Genomic DNA, 22,761 nt, shown 5'->3' on the forward strand with positions numbered 1-22,761 from the left:
CTTCTTCCTTCCCCACATATATTTTATGAACTTTTCTCAGAGAGATTAACGTTTTATATAGGTAAATATGCATTTATATGTACATTTGTCTCAATTTTATACTCAAAACATTCCTGATTTTGTTATTGTATCCCCAAACCCCTTTTTGCTGCATCACTTTAGAATGTATATCATAACCCCTCTTTGCCTAAACAGATATTCTTTGTGAATTTCTTTGGCTAAAAAATCATCACTCGATCAACGTTCTGGTCTTAGGTCTCTCTCAGTAGGTTGGATGGCCCTTAACATTATGTTCTTTGGGTTCTATTTGAAAGTTTTCTAGCTTGGTAGGATCTGTCTGAGCTCATACATAGCCAGCCCAGCCTTGGAGAATATCAGTTCACCTCCATGCATAGGATTTTATTAAAGGCATATATATATATATATACATATATATATATATGTTTAAATATAATTCATATTTTGAAAGTACTGAGATTAAGATGACAAAGCTGAATCTGAATGAATTACCATAAATTAGGGGTATCAATTTCTAACTATGTATTCATAACTGAACAATTATTTATCAAATATTTATGTCACCTAATTTGTGTTTGACTATGCTTCAGAGGATATAGAAAACACTGTCTCTGTAAAGTGAATTCTGGTAGACTCCAACCACCATACCTACCTCCATCACTGCCCTAACACTTATCAATGGGGGGAGAAATTATTGTGGAGAAGGAGCCTCATCATTACAAGCAACACCTCCTCACCAACTACCACCTCTAGGCAGAGTGATACAGGAGCCCTGGGGGCTGCAATGTCCCCCCAGATCACTTGTCCTACTTTCTTCCCAGCCCTTCCAGACATAGTAGAGAGGGGGCCAGCCATCCCTACCAAATGCCAACCAATTGCCACACACACAGGCAAGCCAGGCTAACAGAAGGAACAAGGCATTCTGAGAGAGAGACGGGAGGCAGCATATTCTAGGCAAGTCACACTACTACCAATGTCTTGACAAACTATCTCTTCTCAGATCTTTTTCCTCTAACTTGTAGAAGAAATTTATGTGTGTTGTCTCTCCCATTAAAATGCTAGTTTCTTGAGAACAGGGGCTACCTTGCTTTTCTGTTTGTGTCGTTACCCCTTACTGTTTCACACATCGTAAGTTCTTAATATATACTTTATTGAACAATTCATTCATTTCACTCATTCATTCATCTGTTCAGAATATAATATATTACAAAAACACATTTGTAAACCAATTGTTTGCACCTTGGAAGACATTTTCTGATGGAAAAAATATGGTAAATGTTTAGGTTCCTAGACTAGACCAAAAAAACATTATTTGGCTCATAAAATAACAGAACTAATTTTACATGGGTTTTGGGACCTGGAATAGGGTGTCATGCAGAGGAGGGAGAAATAAGTAGGAGGAAAAAAGTGTACTTCCATTTCTCTGGGCACAAGAATAACCTAAAGTTAAAGTCGAAATAATGTGAAATTTCAAAATGGGGGAATCTTTCTACCTGTTCCTGTTTTATGACATTTTCTTTTTATTTTGTGCTTTCATGATACTCTGGTGATACTCTCATCTCATGATACTCTCTTCCTCCTAACTTCTTCTCCTTCAACCCACAATCACTGATATCCTTCTCTGTTCCTCCTTTCCTTTGTTGGGAATGGTGTTGTTAAGAGCTGCTTATCTATATAAATTGATAGTAAAATGGGGGTTTTCTATAGCTTTAAAGTTGATTCATGTTCAGTATTAGCCTCATTGTTAACTTGTTTAGCTATATTTAGTAGCTGCTATGAAAAGACCCTTAAAATAAAGCATTAAAAATGTAATGATTTGAGTTCCTTGGAATTGGGAATCTGAGAATGGTATAATTGTCATTCTATTAAATAAATATTCACATTTGGTATCCCTCCCCTCTATCACCCTTCTGTTTTAATGTTATTCTCTGGACATAAAGTTTGCCCAGCTCTGCAACACTGAAGTTGTTTGGCAAGGGAATATGGACATTTCATCACTGACAATGCAAACAGGTTTTGAATTCCAGACATCATTTCCTTCCCATATCTTGGCAGATGGAGGATGTACTAGAAAATAGATTGAGGCTGGAAGCATGTAACACAGTGATCTCTGGCTTGGAGCCGCTCAGTTTTGTTTGAGTAAGGACATATTTTTGGCACTATATAATGGAAAGAGTTTAGACTGGGAAGAAATTAGGAGAATACTGAATCTACTATTCACTTGACATATGTGACTTTGGGCTAGTCACTTCACTTTATTGGATCGGTTTTCTGATCTGTAAAATGGGGATAATTATACAACCTCATGAAATTGTTGTGAAAGTGAGATAACACATGTGAAAATACTTTGATGAATATTAAAGGTCAATGCTAAACAAGTATGAAGTCATGCTAATAATTTTACAAATTGGCTGATCAGATCTGAAACTGAAGCACCATGGATAGCCATGAGAGTTCTATACTTTAAATTTATGGGTCTGAATTGAAGCTGTTGCTCATCTAGCTGAGTATCTAAGATGTCTTTTTAAGTCTATCAACAACATTCTTAAATCACCATGATGGTTTACTATGGAATAATACAAGATACTTCCTTAAGACATTCCATGAGACTTCTGGCCAGAAAAATAAAGATCTGACTGACTAACATTCAAGAGATAGAGTTGTTACTGAGTAGTGTAGTGTACTCCCACCCCAATAATCTTTTGAATATAAAAAGAAATTTCCATTAATAATTACAGTAAGTTTACTTTTACAAAGCCTCTTCATTTTTGCTCCCTCTTAAATTTCTCCTGGATTTATTCAGACCTACATTTTGAAATGTAGCTATTACTTGTATTCATTCATCCAGTTCATACTTATTGAATAACTATTGTACTCAAGGCTTTATGTTAGACCATGTGAAGGACATAAAGATATATAAGGCTGTATCCTCCCAAGCCCCTTTGAAAGTTTCTCTAGTACACAGTGAATTTTTCCTCACTCTTTCTCACTCTTTTTACAAGTGAGCCATAGGAAAAGTGTTAGAAAACAAGAGAGTGAGCATTGTTTATGTGTCTTTTTTTTTCTTTTCTAAGTAAGGCAAAAGAACATTCTTATAACCCTTTCTCTCAGAGTTTCGTCAATTTCATAGAAATCCTTAGTTCCTGATCTTTAGTACCATTTACTCTCCACTCCTGAGACTATTGAGTATGTTCTTCCTCTCTCATAATTTTTAGATATATTTGTAGATTTGTTTGCTTGTTATTTCCCTCTAGTCATCTACCCCCATTAGATCATGAGCACTTTGAGAAAAAGTCTTCCTTCTGCTTTTTTTAAATCCTTAACACTTAGTACAATGTCTAGCACATAGTCGATACTTAATGAATGCTTAATGACTGACTGGCCCCAAGTTTTTGTACTTGTTTATACAGTTCTGAACTCTCTAGTCAATTTATTTAATTCATTATAAACCAAACCAAACCAAACCAAGAAAAGAGATTATTTTTCCACATTTCATCCCTGGAAAAAGTACCAACTCTGGAATCAGAGGACCTGCCTTCAAATACCAGCATTGCCACTTTCTACCTGTGGGATCTTGGGCAAGTCATTTGACCTTTCTGGACCTTAGTTTCCTCATCTATAAAATGGAAAGATAGACTAGACAGTTTTTTAGATGCCTTTTTGTGCTGAATATGTGATCTTATGATGACTGGCATAGTATATTGTGGTGGCGATCATAGTATATATAAGTGGAGGATAGTTAGAGTTCATTTAATTCAATCTCCTCAATCTATAGGCGAAGAAAGTGAAGCCTAGAGAGGCTTAGTAACTTGCTCAAGGTCACATAGGTAGAAAGTAACAAAGATGAGATTTGGAACTACGTAATTAGTTTATAGATAGTCTGTCTATCTATGTCATGATCATATAGATGAGAGCAAAAACCATAAGAAAATGTGGAAAACCAATTTTATCTTTAAATTCTTTAAAGAGCCCAGAAGAGAATCTTAAGAGTCTAGAGCAACCAAAAGGAGAGAATTGAAGAACACTAATGTCCCATAAGAGAGAAATGAAGCAATCAATGGCTCATAAGGAATGGCATACTCACAAGGGTATAGTTCAAGGAATCTGTCAGGCTGACTGGTGGCATTGATCTGCTGGACATATTTCCAATCATTTTCATAGCCAACAAAAAATCCAAATAAAATGATCATGGAAAGCTGCAAGCTTATGGCCACGAATGGGAATTTGAATCTCATGTTGGTCTCAAAGGACAGTGGCATACTAAGAGCCTCAAGGACTGCAGGAGCTTGATAAAGCTCTTTGGGTTGAACTAGTCTGCATGCTCAGGACATCCCAATGACATGGCAAGAAAAAAAATTATAAGTAAGACTAGTTTAAGTGTCCCACCCACTAGGGTGGAGCACATCTTCGTAATCTGATTCTTGTTCCTAACACTGATGTTCAGTCTATGCAATATGTCCCAAAAGAAGACAAATGATGATAAAAAGATTATTCTTTTTCATGGGTGTATGAAAGATGCTAGCACATGTTCATAGGATGGTTTATGGGGGGGAACTGCTCTGCTGTATAATGTATGGCTGAATTCTTTCGTAAATAAAATGCTAATGATTTTCCTTAATGATTTTTATGATTTGTGGAAAAGAAAATAACCTTGATTACACAAGCCATTACTCATGATCTGAAAATTATAGCGTCAGCTTAGAGGGGGGGTTATAGAGCTTAACAGTGTCTAGACAAATATGGATAGTATACAAAAAGTAGGACAAGGTGCCAAACTATTCAATACCACCGTTACAATTCCTGGATCTATCCTGGAATTGTTCTCATGGTGTGGAGGAGGTCTGAGTTTTGTGAGAAAGTCAACATTGGCATTTCAAAACAAGTTCTGGCATGAAGGGATCCTAAATAGCTGTATTTGCCAAGGATTCCATTGAGAAAGGAAATGAGGAGATATTAAGAACAACTATATATCATTGTTTACTTTTATTTCTTCCATGAATTTTTGTCTTATATAAGCAAAATGTGACTTCTCTCACAATATGAAATATGTATTATAGGATAATACGTATGTGTATAACATATATCACATTACCTACCTTCTTGGGGAGGGGCAGGAAGTAGAGAGAGAACATGGATTTCAAAATGTCAGAAAACAAATATTAAGAAATTGTATTGACATGTAATCTGGAAAAAAAATAAAATTTAGAAAAAAATAGTCCAAGGATTCAGTGAGAATATAAGAAACATATAGCATATATTGTAACAGATATTGATGTTTTCTTATGACAGACAACTTCTACTATTTATGACAAAAAACAGAGGTTATCAGGTGACTCAGTGAAAAGAGAGAACTCTCAGTCTGGGAGGCAGGAAGACCTGAGTTCAACTCTAACCTCAGATGCTTACTATATGTGTAATTCTGGGCAAGTTACTTTCTCCCAATATTGTTGTGAAGGTCAAATGAGATAATATTTGTAAAGTACTTAGCACAGTGCCTGGCATGTGATAAATACTATATAAATGTTGTCTATTATTATTCATGGAAAGTTTCAATTCAATTCAATTAATATATATATGTATACATATATATGTATGTATTTAGTGCCTACCTTGCACAAAGTTGAGTACTAGAGACAGAATCAGACATTTATATGTACAAGCAAGTACACACACACACACACACATATACACACGATGATTTTTAGGTTTCTCAGTGACAAAAACAAAGCAAAAACAAGAATATAAATAAAATGAAGAAATCCATTCATACAAAACATCTATGTTATTAACCTAAATGTGTGTCACAGGAGAGTCAAAGGCAGCATGGTCTAGGGCAGTGATGGGCAACCTTTTTAAAGAGGGAGCCAAAGGAAAGGAAATGCTCATCTTTCAGTCTGTTTCTAAGGCAATTCTTTCAAAGTTTCATTGTATTGTATTCTACTCATTGTATTCGTCAGATTAGGAATAATGTCCTGGGCCAAATAGAACACTTCAGGGGGCTGCATCTGGCCTGCAGGCCATAGTTTGCCCATCACTGTGCTAGGGGATGAAGTTCTGATGATTGGGGTTTAATCCCCTCCTCTAACACTGACTAGCTGTATGACCACGGGCAATCCAATTAATGTCTCTGAACCTCAGTCAGCTCTGCCCTCTAAGATTCTCCAAATTTTAAATCCATGGGCCATGATCTATGTGTAGTTGAAAGATTTTCCTATAGCAGGTCACTAATGTAACACAAGATTCTACAAATCAAATCTCAAAGATATCAGGAGCTTTTAAACAACCCCCTATAATTGAGCATTGTAGTTTTAGGTACTCAATAATGAAAGCTCACATTAATATAACACTTTCTGTACAAAAAACAAACAAACAAAAACTCATTTAAGTCACTAACCCTATTTTATAGATGAAGACCCTGGATTCAGGACACATCCATAGTTACTGCTGGTAAATATGAGAGCCAGGATTTGAACCATTTTTCTGAATTTAAGTTCATTACAATTTTTCTCACTAGGGAAGCTAGGCTCAGTATGTAGAGCACTAGCCCAGAATCAGGAAAACTCATGTTCTTGAGTTCAAATCTGGCCTCAGACATTTATTAGCTTTGTGATCCTGGGCAAGTCACTTAGCTTTGCTTGCCTCATCTGTAAAATGAGCTGGAGAAAGAAATGGCAAATTGCTCCAGTATTTTTGCCAAAAAAAAGTCCAAATGGAGTCATGAAGGAGTCTAAATTGACCAAACAACACAATCTTCTCACTACATAGAAGCACCTGATAACATTTTCTTTATGTCACATATACATAACAGTGATTATTCAGAAGTTGCAAAAACATGAAGGCAGGACATTCCTCAGGTCTAGGTGACTGCATTCTGCATCTCTAGACACCTCAGGAACTCTATATTCTACCATGATACTCCTTTCTCATAGGAACCAGCAAAGATCTCATTAGAGTATACTCAGGAGCTGAAAGCACACATGAGTACATTCTAGGATGAGATCTCTCTCTCTCTTTCTCTCTCACACACAGATACAAATATAAATAGTCACGTATACATGCATGTATATTGGTCAATCATTTCAGTCATGTATGACTCTTCATGATGACAATTGGGATTTTCTTGGCAAAGACACTGGAGTGGTTTGCCATTTCTTTTTTCAGCTCATTTTCCAAATGAGGAAACTGAGACAAAGAGGGTTAAATAACTTGCTTTCTCTACTGTGCCACTCAGTTGCCACACACACACACACACACACACACACACACACACACACACACATATATACATATAAAGAAGACAGTTTTTGAGCTCATGAACTTCTTTACTAAGAGAAAGAAAAAAGTTTTAGGTATTTAGACAACAGAAAATAAAATTACAGAATAGAATCAGTTATAAATATGGAATGAAATGGAAAATCTGTCTATAAATGCGTATACATATATACACATGTCCATACATGCATGTATGCATATGTACATATGTATGCATATATTAATAATTTTGTTGACTTATTTTCTTTTTATATCTCCTACCCTTCCCTCCTTCCATTTTCTATCCAAAGAACTAAGAATTTCAAAAGGGAAAAAGTCATTCAGTAAATTTTACACAGCATCTGAATCTGACGCTATACATGGCAGGAGTACACCCATTGTTTTCACATTTTTAAAAAAGAGAAAGTATATTCCTACATCTCTGTGGTCAAGCTTGGTAATTATTATTATTTAGTATTTTTTCCTCTTTTCAATTACACTTTGGAAGTCATTATTTATACCATTTCACTTTTTCTGCTTAGTGTAATTGTAAATATTTTCCCATGCTTCTCTATATTTTAATATTCAGCATTTCTTATAGTACCATAATATTCCATTATATTCAAATAGTAAAATTTATTTTTTTGCCATTTTCAAATCAATAGGCATCTAATTTGCATTTAGTTTTTTATTACTACTATAAAAAGTATTGATATAAACATTTTGGTATATAGAAGACATTTCTTTCTATCTTTGATTTCCTTGGATTATGCAACTAGCAGTAGGACCCTTGGGTCACAGTATTGATTTTTTTTAGTCACTTTCTTGCAAAAATTCCAAAGTAGAGTATCATAATCAAAGAGAAAAGTTTATATAAATATTTATATACAACAATATAAATGATCAGAAACTAATCTTGAACATTCTTTATTTTTCGTTCATCACTATCATTTGCACTTTCACATTTAAGACTTACAGATACTTCACTCTTATTCTACTTTCAAATACTCCCCCCTTCCCTTCTTTATCAAGGTCAGGCTTCTTGTCACTGCATCCTCCTTGATCATATGAGCCAAAAAAAATCCTCCCACACAATAAGAAGTTTGACTCTGATGTTGATTTAAAACAAAACAAAACAAAACACCATAATGCTTCTTTTGTCCTTGAAAATGTTCTTTTGGTTTTGCTGTATATAGGATTGCCCAGGAAAGCTTTTAACTGAATTACTTGCTTTGGATTGAAACAGACTCACAACTCTATAGTCATAAGCACCCTATTCATTCACTAAGACTTTTCATATAGCCAGGTGGTATGAAATGGAAATGAAAGATTTAATTTTCTTCAATTCAAGAAATCTTTATTAAATATTTACTTAATGCCAATGTCAGATAGAAGAGAATTGTGTTCTCCTGGTTCCAAAGATGTTTTTGTATTTTGGTTATTGCCATAATTCCCCTGCAAAAATTAAATTATATTGTTTATCAGGGAAATTGAGGAGATATCAACTGGTCAAAATTGTAAAGGTTGTTAGTTGATCAAATGATTTTGGAAGTACAGATTGGGTTAAGGTACATCTTAGAATTTTAAAGTGGGGAGGACATGACCTGCTAATATTAGTGTGGCTGTGGATAGTAGTTCCATAGTCTATATGTGCTTCTTATACTATTCATCTTCATGTAGTCTTTGTCAAGTCAAACTGTCTTACTGTTCCTACTGTTCTTCATATGCTACTCACCTTTGAACTTTCTTTTTCCTATATTTAGAATGTACTTGTCAGATCAAGGGTCCTAAAAAAGACCAGGTGTTTTTTAGAGAGAGCTTGGGATTTGGCCCCATGCACATTGGATAGATTTCTTAACCCTGGTGTCATATGGAGGAATGTTGAATGGGAGATGGAAATTTCTTGCACCGAAGATTCCTGGCAGATTCCAGAAGAGGGCAAAAATGACAGATAGGAAAGGGTGTGTGTGTGTTCTATCTAAATTCTGTCACAAGGAAGATTAGGCCCCAAACCCCAATTTTCCCCACAGACTATCACATTCACCTAACATATAAAAAAGACTTTTAAATTCTTTATAATCATCCTTAAGCACTCTTATTCAGAATATTGATAGTTTAGGGGTTAAAATAATCTAAAACTGCATGTTCAACACCATCTGCTTCACCTCTGCCATTTTCATTGCTATTATATAGTGGATAAATTTTAAATAATCAATAGAGGAAAGATATAAAATTGAGATCAGAAAAGGCTTCCTGTAGAAGGTGGAATTTTAGCTGGAACTTAAAGAAGCCAAATCATGGAGAGAATTATAGGTATGAGTACAATCAATTAAAATTTTCAGAGTTTACAGTTGTAATATTTTCTTTAAAGAACACCAAGAACCCCAGTGTTACTAGATCACAAGTGTGTGGAATGAATCAATACAATGGTTCTGTAGGTTTTCAGTTTGGCAGGCAGTCTAGTACCTCTTTTCACCCACACTTCTTTCAGAGCCTCCCAAGTACTTGAGTTATCTCTGGCAATGGATGCCTCAGTCTCATCATCTATGAAGGTATGGATTTGAGTGAGGAGAAATTTGTGGCAAGCAGACCACCCAGGATATTATTGCAGTATTCTGGAATGAGGAAATGAGGACCTCTACCAAGATGTGGCAGTGTCCAAGGAAAGAAGAAGGTATCTTTGAGAGATGCTATTAAGAGAAAATTTACCTTTGGAAATAAATAGGCTTTGGCAGAATGTGGAAGGTGAGAAAGAAGGAGGAGTTGAGAGTGACACTTAGGTTGTGAGCCTAGGTGACTGGAATGATTATAATATCCTCCACAGCGAAAGGGAAGTAAGTGGGGAGGATTATGGGGAAAAGATAGTGATTTCCAATTTGGACATGTTGAGTTTAAGATGCCATTGGGAAATCTAGTTTTGGATATCCTACCTACAGTTGAAGATGTAGGATAGAGGTCAGAAGAGAGGCTAGAGCTGGATAGGTAAATTCAAGAATCATCAGCATAGAGATTATAATGAAATTTAGGGAGCTGAAGTGAGATAGTTTAAGAAGGAGAAGATGGCCCAGGCTAGAGCCCTGTAGGAAACCCGCAGTTAATGCATATGACCTTGATGATAAACCAGCAAGGGAAACAGAAAAGAAGTGGTTAGATAGGTAAGAGAAAAATCAAGGGAGAGAGAGTTGTGCCAGGAAAGCCTATAGAGAAGAGAACAACAAGTGTAAAAGGCTGCAGGAAGGTCAAGAAGGATGAGGATTGAGAAAAGTCCATGAGATTGAAAATTAAGATATCATTAGCAATTTCAATTGAATTATAAGGTAAAAAAACCAAATAGAGAACTGGTTATTGTCATTCATACTAGAAGAGGACCAAAATGATATTACGATGTTGGGATTAATGTACAGTGTGTCCAGAATGAGTTCAGAAGATTCTTCCCTAGGTTAAGTACAAATAGCTCATATGAACTTTGGGGATGGAGATATCTCTCTTATGAGCTATTACAATTCTGTTTTGCTCTTAGAGCACAGCTCCTTCTCTGATGTTGGCATGCCATGTAGTACAGTTCTATACTAGTGTCTCCCATGTTTCACAAGTGATACCAGGTTCTTCAGAGAGACCTTGAGAGTGTCCTTGTATCACTTCTTCTGACCTTCGTGGGAGTGATTGCCTTCTGTGAGTTCTCTCTAAAATAATATTTTAGGCACTTGACAAACATGGCCATCCTCTCTGCAGTGAACTGTGCAGTTCAGCTCAAGAAAGAACTTCAGTATCTGGTACATTATCTTGCCAGGTGATATTGAGAATTTTCCTAAGACAATTCAAATGGTCAGTTTCCTGGCATGGTGCTGGCATACTGTCCAAATTTCACAGACATATAATGATGAGGTCAACACAATGGCTTTGTAGACCTTCAGTTTGGTAGGCAGCCATCTTTTCTCCCACACTTTCCTTCAGAGCTTCTCAAATACTAAGCTATGGCAATGAGTTTATTAGTCTCATTATCTATAAAGACTTCCTTAGAAAGTATATTGGCAAGTTAAGTTAACTTTTCCACAAGATTCAAAATAATTTTTCCATTTTCTGTAGAGAAGAGAAAGAGAGAGAGAGACAGACAGGCAGACAGAGAGACAAAGAGAGGAAAGCAAATGGAAGTATATATTGCAGATAGCCTTTTTAAGGAGTTTAGCCACAAAAGGGAAGAGAAATATGAGATCATTAGCAGTAATGAATGGATCATGTGAGGATTTTCTCAGAAAGGGGGAGATATGGGTTGAAGGCAAAAGAGAAGCAGTCAGCAGATAAGGGGAGATTAAAGCAAGTGTATGAGAATATAAGAAGGAAAAATCTGCTGGTGAAGATAGACATAAATGAGATCACTTGTGCATGTAAAGGGTAAGGAGATAGGTCACCTAATAATGTGGGACAGGGGAGAAGGAGGAAAGTTAAAAAAATCATCTTGGTGATGTAAAATGAGAAGGGGAGAACAGGAATCTCTCAGCTAATGGAATCAATCTTTTCAACAAAATATGAGGCAAGGTTCTCAGCTGAGAGGGTGGGATGAAGGTGAGAAATGGCAGATTTGAGGAGGAATAAAAGAGTTTAGAAGTGCCACTGTGGTGAAATAATGAGTTAATTAAGAAGCCATAAAAGAATTCCCTTGTAGCAATGAGCACCCAGTTGATGCTATGTAACAAAAATTGATAGTGAATTCAGTCAGCACTGGATGCTCCACCTTTATCCAGTAGTACACATGTAGGAATAAAGGCAATAATAGGTGGTGGCAATGAGGCTTTCCATCTTGATTGAATGTGATTTATTTTCCTCTTTCCTTCTTTTCTTCCTTCCTTCCTTCCTTCCTTCCTTCCTTCCTTCCTTCCTTCCTTTTTCCCTCTCTCCTTTCCCCTCATCTCTCTTCTTTCTTTCCTTTCTTTTGGCATTCTGCTTTTCATTTCAATATCCAGGTTTAATGTGTGAGTCTAAGGCAAAATCTTTTCCTTTTTGTCACTTAAGCATTATTCTTAGATGATAATATATATCTAAAATTCATGCAACATATGAAAAGTAGGTTGAGTAAACAGGTGCAATAAGATTTTTAAAAAAGCATTGTTTGTGGAGGCAAAAAATTTCAGGAGCCATGAGGGACAGCTAGTGAGAATTCTCAGAATTAGAAGATGGAGTGTTATTTTTGAGGAATAGCAAGGGGACCAGTGCCACTAGATTTTATTCTGTAATCAGTTCAATCTGTGATCTAGGGCATCACTTTGATAGTTTAAAAATGTAATCATAACTACTCTACTTTAAAAAAGTGTCCCTTTAAATGTATTGGGTCCCTCCTATTATATACATCAATTTAAGCCCGTTTTAGGTTCCATTATACTTGCCTTTTCTTAAAGTGGAAGAGATCTAGATAGTATATCAGAAGTTTTATCACTTCTAGCATAATTTGTCTCTAAAGCCATTGGGAGGAGCAATAGCTCATTTGTTCATAAGAGTTAGCAGGAAAACTTCCTGCTGCTCTTTGGACATACCGAAAATTTCAGTAGAAGAGCTAAAAAGCACTTGAAGCCTGCAAAAGTGGCCTCTCAGGACATCAACAGCAACAATAAAGCAAGGTCCTTCTAACAACATGAGCAGTTCAGTGTTATTCCAGAAAGATCCCCAAATACTCTAAACCTTTGCACCCTTTGAAAGTTTGTAATATTAATGAGTTGGAAACTATTTTAACCAGTCAAGGCCAGCTGCTCTCCAAAGATAACAGTAGATTCTAGTTTTATACTTGCATTTTTTTTTTTGCCATTATCTCAGTCCTTCTCCTCCCTGAATTTTATCTGAGCACCTCAGCTGGGTGGGGTAGAGCCATCACCATGACCTCAATGTCAGCACAAAATGACACTGGCCAAATTCTTCTCAGCAGCAATCAATGTCCTCTGCATAAATGCTATTGACAGAGCTGTACAGTAGTGAATAAGAAGTATATCTTTTACATCTTTCCAACAAGCTTTAAACCCTGTTTTTTCTTTAATACTAGGTAGTCACCTTATTGCCAAACAATCAACACTGTGTACTTCTCTTCAGTAGTTATTTGTTTTGGGCAGTTAGGTGGTGCAATGGATAGAGTGCCAGGCCTGGAGTCAGGAAACTCAACTTCCTGAGTTCAAATCTAGCATCAGACACTCACAAGATATGTGATTCTGGGAAAGTCACAACCCTATTTGCCTCAGTTTCCTCATTTGTAAAATGAGCTGGAGAAGTAAATGACACACTACTCCAGGATCTTTGCCAAGAAAACTACAAATGTGGTCATGGAAGGTCAGACACAATTGAACAACAACAAAGGTCTGTTTTGCATAATAAATTACATGTCCCAACTTTCCTACTTGATTTTAAACTTCTTGAGGCGAGATTATTTTTATTCATTTTTCAGTTCTCCATAGAGCCCATCATAGTGCTTAACACATAGTATTAAATTCTGAGACCAAGAGATTTGTTGATATTCTAGGCATATACTGAAGAGGACAGCCAGGATGCTGAGAGAACTTGAAACAATGCCACATATAAGGAAGGGTTAGCTGACCCAAAGAATTTTAATAATATCTATCATTTATATGCAAATTTAATAATTGCAAAGTGCTTTACAAATATGTCAACTGATCCTTACTATAACCCTGGGAGGTAGTTCCTCTAATATGCTCATTTTACATACGAGTAAAGGAAAACAGAGGTTAATTACTTGCTTAGGTTCATTTAGCTAGTGTTTGAGTGAGACGGGATCTAAATTCATATATTCCTAGTTCCAAGTCCAGTGATCTCCCCAGTGGATCACCTAGTTGTCTAGTCTAGAGAAGATCAAAAGAGTTATGAGATCGTAGATTTAGAACTGGAAAAGATCTTCAAAATCATATTGTCTAGACCTCTCAATTTATTCATGAGTAAATTAAGAACCAGAGAGAGTAAGTGACTTGTCTCAATCGACTAACATATAGTAGCAGTATAGCATTTAAATTTAAACATCACATCTCTTATTCTTGTTACTTTCCATGAAAATCAATCCACTGACATATTAACCATGTGACCCTCAGTAGGTCACTTATCCCCTCAGTGTTCTGGGCAACTCCAAAAAACTATAAGTTTCAGTAGAAATTGCCAAACTGAATACGGCAGAGTGATTTCTCTTTACAAATGAAACTGTAGGTCTAATTTCTATCCTTATAATGAAAGAAGGGATTGTCTTTATATTTAGAATAGAAAAGATAACAGATGATAGAGGAAATCGTTTCTGTTTTACTTGCCAGAGATATGCCTAGGAAATCTAATAGTTGTGGAAAATTAATTTGATGGATGAGAGGGATAAGACCCTGGTGGTTTGACCACTCCTATGCATGGTTAAAAGATAGACTGGGAACAAAGATCATGGAAGTTGAGGATAAAAGATTTGGAAGCTAGGGCATTCAGAATCCAGTGCAGGAGTTTGATTGAAGAAGACTGAACCAAATACTGAAGTTATTGTAGAGGATGGCAAGTGACATTGAGGTCTGTAAAATATCAACAAAAATCTGCTCAGAATGAAGGGAGCTAAGAAGGGGAAGTTGTTCATCAATAATGGTGACATAGGGAAAGCATGAAAATGATCATAAGGAGCAAAGAATAGGCTAGTTCCTCCTCCTGATATAGTGTCAGGTATATATGAGAGAAGAAGCTAGCCATGAAAAGGATGGTTGGTGTCTTCAAGGGAAAACTAATTTTCAATGAACTCCTAGAGACAGAAGGAATGTGAAAGGAAGAGAACCAGGCTAGAGGAGAGTTGGTTAATAAAAGAGTGGAATTCCAGAGGGTACTGTGGGAAATAAAGAGTAGAGTAAGCTAGATACTATGAGAAGGCTGGAGCTGAGTCTTCTATTTGTTCAGGCTTCAACACAGTCATTGCTGATGATAGTCCTGCTTTTTTACCTCACTAATCTTCAACATCTTATTTAGGATTTGAGGCCAATTTATCCTTGATAGAAAGGTGAGTCTTGAGAAGGGTTGTGGACCACTGGGCCCTGAGAGGCAATAGTGGGTTGGGGGTTGAGGAGAGGGACAGCTTTGAGCTGATCGAAAGACTGGACCAATCAGGCAATAAGTGTTCTGCTGGGATGAGTGGTAAAAGGAACTAATCTAATTGAGCTAAAAAAAAAACCCACAAAAATAACAAACTACCCATTTTTCAGTATTTGAAGAGTAGCTATGCAGCACTTAAACTGCTCATCATATTATCTCTTATTCTTGGCACTTTTCATGAATAACAAACCAAACTTACATAGTACTTTTCCCATGAAACTGTTTCTAATCTCTCCCAACTGATAATGATTTCTCCCACACGTATCTCTCAATGAACTTCATGTAGCAAAATTTTAGGTTGGTAATGTTATCTATCAGATTTGCAAATGAGACTATCTAGGCTCAAATTCTATTTCAAATATATTAATAGCTCTCACATTAGACAAATTACTTTTTGATTCTTGTTTTCTATGTCTGTAAAATGAGAATAATTTTGCCATAGCTCTTATTGAAAATATAATGAAAGACAATGTTGTATGTAATACATTTTTTTTTCAAACTGCAAAAAAGCGTTTCATTGCCTCTCCTGCATTTATGGAGTACTGTTTTCTGTTAGTTATCTTTGAATTTTATCTTTCTTACTAGACTATAAGCTCCATGAAGGAAAGGGAAGTGAATTATAAAATCTTGTATCTACTAAGGGTTTAGTACATACAATGTTTTCTTTATTTTAGGTGATTATTAAATGTTTGCTGAATCTGAATTTCAAATTTAAATTTTAGATGGGCATATGAAAATAATTCATTAAAATTTAGATTTCGTGGAGACTAAGTGACAGTGTTTAGGAAAGTTTAGTGACTGTGTTTCATTAGGAAATGAGTACAATAATGGCCATTACAGGAGTACCAAGGATTTATTAACTTCCCCTTACTACTTAAAAAAAATGTTCAGCAAATGTAAATCCTTGGTATTCCAGTAATGACCATTATTGTACTCATTGATTTATGCCTTCCTCTCTGCTTTTTGGCCACACAGTGAGTCACAGAAGTAGAGCATTTCTACAAACTTGTGAAGTCTCTATGCCTAACATTTTTCCTCCTGCAAAAAAAGGAAAAGGGAAAAAGATTTACTTTTGTGGCACTCCTATCCAATTTTTGGAGAAAAAAATAAGTTGGTTGTGGCAGAAAAAGTGAAATGTTCCTGAAGAGTTTCCAAAATGAATGAGAAACATTCCAGATAAGTTTTTTAAATGACAAAGAGATCCAAAGGGTTTATTTAAATAGATTGTTTGCTGCTTTGAAGTCTGTAGGGTTATTCCAAAATTTGGGAATTTATGAGTTTTTCTTCTCATAAATAAGAAAGATGAGTAGCAATCCTCATTTGGCAGATGGGGAAACTGTTGCGTACAGAGTTTGCCCAAACCAGTGGCAACAGTGGAAAAATCTTTATGTATTTTAGTTATACTTATATTCTGTGAGAACAATTAGTTAATTTGGTGAATCAACCATTTCAATGGGAAAAAAAGCAACAGCACTCTCCCCCCCCCCATAAAATTTGCCATTCATTATAAGAAGTTTCTTTATTAGTTCTATAGCTACAGTTGCTGCTATGTTCATAATTGAGGTGAGTTAAATTAAAAGGTCAATTCAAATCTGATCACAGATGAAAACTAAGTTAATGAAGAATGGTACTTGTTCAACTTTAGATATATCATCAAATGGGAAACCTATAGAGCTAGACCATCAATATATTTATCTTGGACAGACATAGTAAATGGAGATTGAGTTTGGCATAGGATTGAACATTAGAGGGAGAAATTGAAAAACTTGACCTCAACTATAAAATATAATCCCAAGATTCTATTTGAAACAGAGGCCTATATTTTTGACCACTTAATATTTTATAGTTATATGTATGTCTGCTAGTCAATACTCTAAAGTAACTGAAGAACCTGAGTTACATTAGATCAACTAGAAGGTAGCGAAGAGACTAAATGTAAAGAAGGACTGTATTTACTTTTGTGTCTCTATCTAGGACTTGGCATGGTGATTGACACATAAGTGTTTACAATACTTTTGTTCCCTGGAAATTCTTTGTCTAAGCTAATAGCTACTTTGTGGTATTTGTGTGGAAGTAGAAAGTGGCATTGTGAGTTCTTAGTGAACAGCATGAAATACCGGAGAGAAACTCCTGTCTTGTTTTAAAGTCTCAGAGTGCTTTTCTTAACTGAGTCGTATATCAGCTAGGTAAAGATAGGGTCTATTTTACATTAAGAATGGAAATGATTTCTTTTTCCTTCTCCTCCCATTTGAGAAAAATCATGATTAAAAAAGATTGAGTGCTGGACCTAGTGTCAATAAAATTTCAATTCAATAGCAACAATAGCATTTACAAAGGATTTTAAGCACTTTTCAAATATTATTTCATTTTATCCTTACAACAACCCTGGGAAATAGCTGCTAAAATGATCTTTATTTTACAGGTGAGTATACTGAGGTGGACAGAAGTTAAATGACCTACCCAGGGTCACACAGTGAGTGACTGAGACAGGATTTGAACTCATTTCTTTGTGACTATCCCCTACATCTCCTAATTGCCTTTAAACCTTGCTTCTGACATTTACTAGGCTAGCTGTGTGACTATAGGCAAGTCACCTAATTTTATCTCATTGCAACTTCTACTTATTACTCCTATTTTTCCCTTTGGAGCTGATCAGAAGAAGGCATTACTGTTTTTTCATGTGATGCTTTCCATACTTTGGATGTCCTTGAGCTTATAAATGCTTTTTCCATAATGTAGAGTTAACAACTGGTACTAGATGTTGGAGATCCAAAAACAGTTCCTGCCCTTGAGGATTTATATTCTTGACAGAGGTAAGGATGGGGAGGGGGAAAGGAAGTTGGGTAGATTAGTAAAACTAGATGTGTGAAAAATATTTTTTTATTTTGATAATTGGGTGAAGGAGAACTACAATTTAGGATTCCAGATCATTCAAGTAGTATTCTTTATTTTATTCTTTTAATTTAGAATATTTTTCCATGGTTACATGTTTCCAGATGATTCATAGGACGTAGGGCAGTCCAAATCCTGTCAAAGGAAAGTGTCACCTCCATTTAGGTGAAGTCTAAATAGTGAATTGATATCACCACCTCTCACAGATAGATTACGCTAAATTTTCCATAAATGGAAACAAAGCCTAGACTTTGATTGACCCTGGACTAGGGCAGTGTCATCTGACTCTGTTGAAATGATTTCCTGGTTACCTATGGGCATAAAAATTCCCACACATGTGTGGTCAATGACTTTTTGACTAGGTAGGTGTCTGAAGACTGAGAGAATAATCATACCCTGCCCAGTTGATCAGGTGTGTTTTGATAGGGAGATGAATCACCACTATGATTCACTATGGTGAAGTCATAGACTTTAACCCTTGAAGTTTAGTACCACTGTACCTTGTTGAATATTCTTGCTATGGTAGTGTTAAGCCTCCTTTTGTCAAATATTCAATAGACCCATGAGAGCTTTATTTCTTCCTCATCTTGAACCTGAACTAAGAAGGTATTGCCTTCTGAGCAAGATACAGTTTAAGAATATTGTGGTCTAGAACTTTGGGGGAATTCTGCACTGATGATACCTGGGCAATGATTTGGAGAGATTTTCTTTGGAGGAAATAGTTCTACAAGCTGGTGCTAAAAAACAAACAAAAACCTTGAATTGACATAGAACAGTAACCACACTCTGCCTCCTCCCCCAACTTTTCACCAGCCCTTTCCTTTGGTCAAGTCAAAAGGAAAGGAATTGTCTTCCCCCAATCCCATTTATTCTCTTCATATAGGCTGCCTTTTGGTGACTTCTTCCTTTTCTCCTTCAAGTTTGCCTTTGACATGGCCTGGTTTTACCTTTCTTTAGCATTCATTTGTTGAGTATCTTCTCTGTGGTAGGCAATAAACTTGCCTTATATGATATCTGAGAGATTTTGAGGGATGGAAACAGGAAGGGGCATGAATTTAGTAGCCCATTCCTGAATCATTTAGAGCCTGCATTGGCTCCTGCATATCCTCTAAGGGCAGTAGTTTCCTTTTAATGGATGTTAAAAGTCTGACTATTTCAAAATTTTCTTGAATTAGAATGAATTCCTAACCTTAGGTTGGAAAATAAACTTGAAGAATGGACAACAGCTTTTCTCTGTCTAGGCCATTTGTCTACTGCTGTGAGTTAGAGGAGACATTTAATGAATAAGTAAACAAACTCATTTGGAGAGAAAAGAATTAGTTATAGATTTGACCTCTCCTTGGAAGCTTTTCTCTCAGCAAAAATACAAGTCGATTTATAGCTCCTGGACCAACATCAGTTAACACTGATAAATCATCTTTTTTTCCTCTATATCTCAAGTTTTTCTTGCATTTGGGCTGTTGAACAAGTATTTTTCCTTGTTCTTCCAGACTGTATCTCTGCAATATCTAGGCATAAACTTTTACTAGTGTAACCTGACTTTGGTCATGCCTAGACCACTTAAGGTAAAGGCACCCGTGTGGAAGAAAGCGGGGGTTTGCTTCTAGGTGAAGGCATGTTGAATTTTCTTGCCACATAAGTGGGTGTGGGTTATTTCCATTGGCTGCAAAACTGGAACAGGCTGAGTCTTTAAAATTAGCAAACTGAGATAGTTTCACACTTTCTTTCTGGCAGTATCCAGGGGATGATGTTCTTGTTTACTTTAAACATAAACACTATGACTTGAGCTATGTGTAGGTGGGAAGGACTACCTTACCTCTCTCTTTTAGGACCTGTGATCTATAAAATGGGCTTGGGGCTTTGTTTTTTTTTTTTTTTTTTTTTTCATCCTCAGTTCTAGATGTGGGCAACACAGTCTCCAGACCCAGGAATTTGAGGCATGGGCAATCATGGAGGCAGAATTTCAGGTTGAATATTGCTGCCAGCCCAAAAGGGAAGTCCCGAGAAGCTAAGGTATTGGAACACAAGCTCAGGAGTATTTTGGACTTGGAACTTTGTGGAGTCATGTTATAAAAGGAAATTAATTAAGAGGTAGGGTATGTTTTCCCCCTGTTTTCTCATCTGTAAAATGGAAATAATAATAGCATTTATTTCACAGGGCTGTTATAAAGATAAAATGAAATGGTCTCTGTAAAGTACTTTGTACAAATTAAAGTTAATTCTAAATTAATAGCCAAGAAAATATTATAGCGGATAAGATATATAGACTTGGATTCAGGAATATCTGTTTACAAGTAAAATCTTAAACACTTATTAGTAATGTTATCCTAAGCAAGTTTCCTGAATTTCAGTTCTTCTAGATGTAAAATGGGGATAATAATAGCACCTACTTCATGAAGTTATTATGAAGATAAAATGAGATACTATTGGAAAAACCCTTTAGAAACTTTAAAATGTCCTATGTCAATTAGTTCTTATGATATTACAAGTCATTCATAATAATATACACTCAATGAGATCAGTATAAAATAATATATAGCTGTACAGAATTATGTGATGAATTGAATGACAGGTTAGATATGTTTTGTAAGTTCCAAAATAGGAGAAATGAAATTTCTTAATGAAATTCTTAATGGAGGACAAAGTCAGCTAGAGACAGCTGATCTGAGGACCAGGATTCTAGACCTGGCTCTGCTACTCACTAAGTTAATAAATAAAAAACAAAAGAAAAATATTTTAAAATTATGAATTTAACAATAATCACTATGTATACTTCCATTTAAAAAGAATAAAAAGGTTTATATATTTAAAGTGAGTACTTCAATTATATGCAAGTTTATTCTTTAATTGTATATCCTAAATCAGCAAGGCTCTAATAATATTTTATTTTATTAATTTATTAATTAAATGAAGATAAATAATAATTTATCCTATGTCTTCTTCTGAATTGCTTTCCTCCCCATGTATTGTTTTAATGTTCTATTACTAAATACTTTTGTTTATTTAATCATGTGTTTATTTCCCCAAATGTCTTGGCATAATGTATCGCATATTGTAGGATGGAGATAGGTTTGGGGTTTTGATTTTATTATTATTGGGAATTCCTGGGTGAGGAAATTCATTCTACCAATACAGATTGCACCTTCTCTACAACATTCAAGTAACAAGCAAGTCAATGCAGATCTTTCTGGATTTGAGGCTGGCTTTCTAGCCATTATACTGTGATGCTTTTAGGTATATAGTTTTAAAAAGAATTATAATTCTTTATAAAGAATTGAGTACTTATACCTGAAATTCCTTGTCCAATCTTCAGGTTGTCACTTTGGACTGACAGAAGTAGACCAATGAATGCAATGTTTACAGGAATTAAATGGATCCAACTCCTCTAAACCATTGCTTTTCCCCTAAAAGTTTTTTCCCCTTGGCCTATTGATATGTCCCACAGACAAATTTTCACAAAGACACTCCATTTATTGCATCTGAAAGAAGAGAGATTGAAAAGACATTGCCATGATTTTTATCCAAGTTTGTTGGAGTTAAAAGGCAGGCAAGGGATTAAATTAGTAGGCAGCTATTGAAAAGACTGCAGAGTTTGGTCTGGAGTCTACTTTAATTCATAATATGAATCAGCTGAGAAAATAAGATGGGCTGCTGAAGTATAGAACCTGAACTGGAACCAAAGATATTAGCTGGCAGTGTTACCAGGAAGCAAGTTTGAGGAAGAGAGTAGAACAAAGATATCAAACACAAGGGGAAGACACAACCATAGATAAATGAAAAAAATCTGAGCTAGGTTGTATAGAATTTAGAATAATAAATAATAATGGATAAAATAATAAATTGATAATATAGAATGTAAGTAATTAAGTAGAATAACGCAAGAGAAAAATAGAACTATAGGTAGTTTAGGACAAAACAAGTTAGACCTAAATGGGTGCCAGATTAAAAAAAAATCATAATAACTGGCATCAATATATTGCTTCAAAATACACTAGACACTTTATATATATTATCTTATCTGGTCCTTAACAATAATTTTGGGAGATATGTTTTACAGGTATGATCACCACTTCTATTTTATACAGATGAAGAAGCCAAAGCTTGGAAGGTCTGTGACTTGTGACATATCCATGGTGTAATATGGTTTGAGAGCAAGGAGTACCTTACCCCCTCCCTACTCACTCAAGCTTGTTTGTGGGGGAGAAGTGAGTCTTGCAGGCTCCTAGTTCAGGCCAGTCCATCAGCTTCCCAAACATCCCTGTTATTACAAACATAACAATGGTCAGGGAACTAACAAATATTATAGGTGAGATTCAAACCCAGGTTTTCCTGACTTTTAAGTTCTGCCTTCTATACACTATACCATGTTGGTTTTTAGGACTGTTACTGATAGAAAGTAGTTGAGAGACCAAGTCAAACAATATAATTCTGTGTCCCTTTTAACACAGTTCACTAGCCTGGCACCTCCATCATCCTGAAGTCTTACAGGCAACATCTCAGTTT

At 35.7% G+C, this 22,761-nt stretch overlaps 1 protein-coding gene across 1 annotated transcript in view; it reads right to left on the bottom strand.

The window, feature by feature from the left end:
* RHAG (Rh associated glycoprotein) overlaps nucleotides 1-4,277 on the bottom strand; it is a 38,327-nt gene extending 34,050 nt beyond the window's left edge. Inside the window, exon 1 of the mRNA XM_044673303.1 lies at nucleotides 4,103-4,277. Within this exon, the coding sequence (XP_044529238.1) occupies nucleotides 4,103-4,277 (175 nt within the window). The remainder of the gene's footprint in view (nucleotides 1-4,102) is intronic.
* Between the last annotated feature and the right edge of the window lie 18,484 nt (nucleotides 4,278-22,761).

This window comes from Gracilinanus agilis, chromosome 4 (genome assembly GCF_016433145.1).
Source record: "Gracilinanus agilis isolate LMUSP501 chromosome 4, AgileGrace, whole genome shotgun sequence".
In the NCBI taxonomy this organism is placed as follows: domain Eukaryota; kingdom Metazoa; phylum Chordata; class Mammalia; order Didelphimorphia; family Didelphidae; genus Gracilinanus; species Gracilinanus agilis.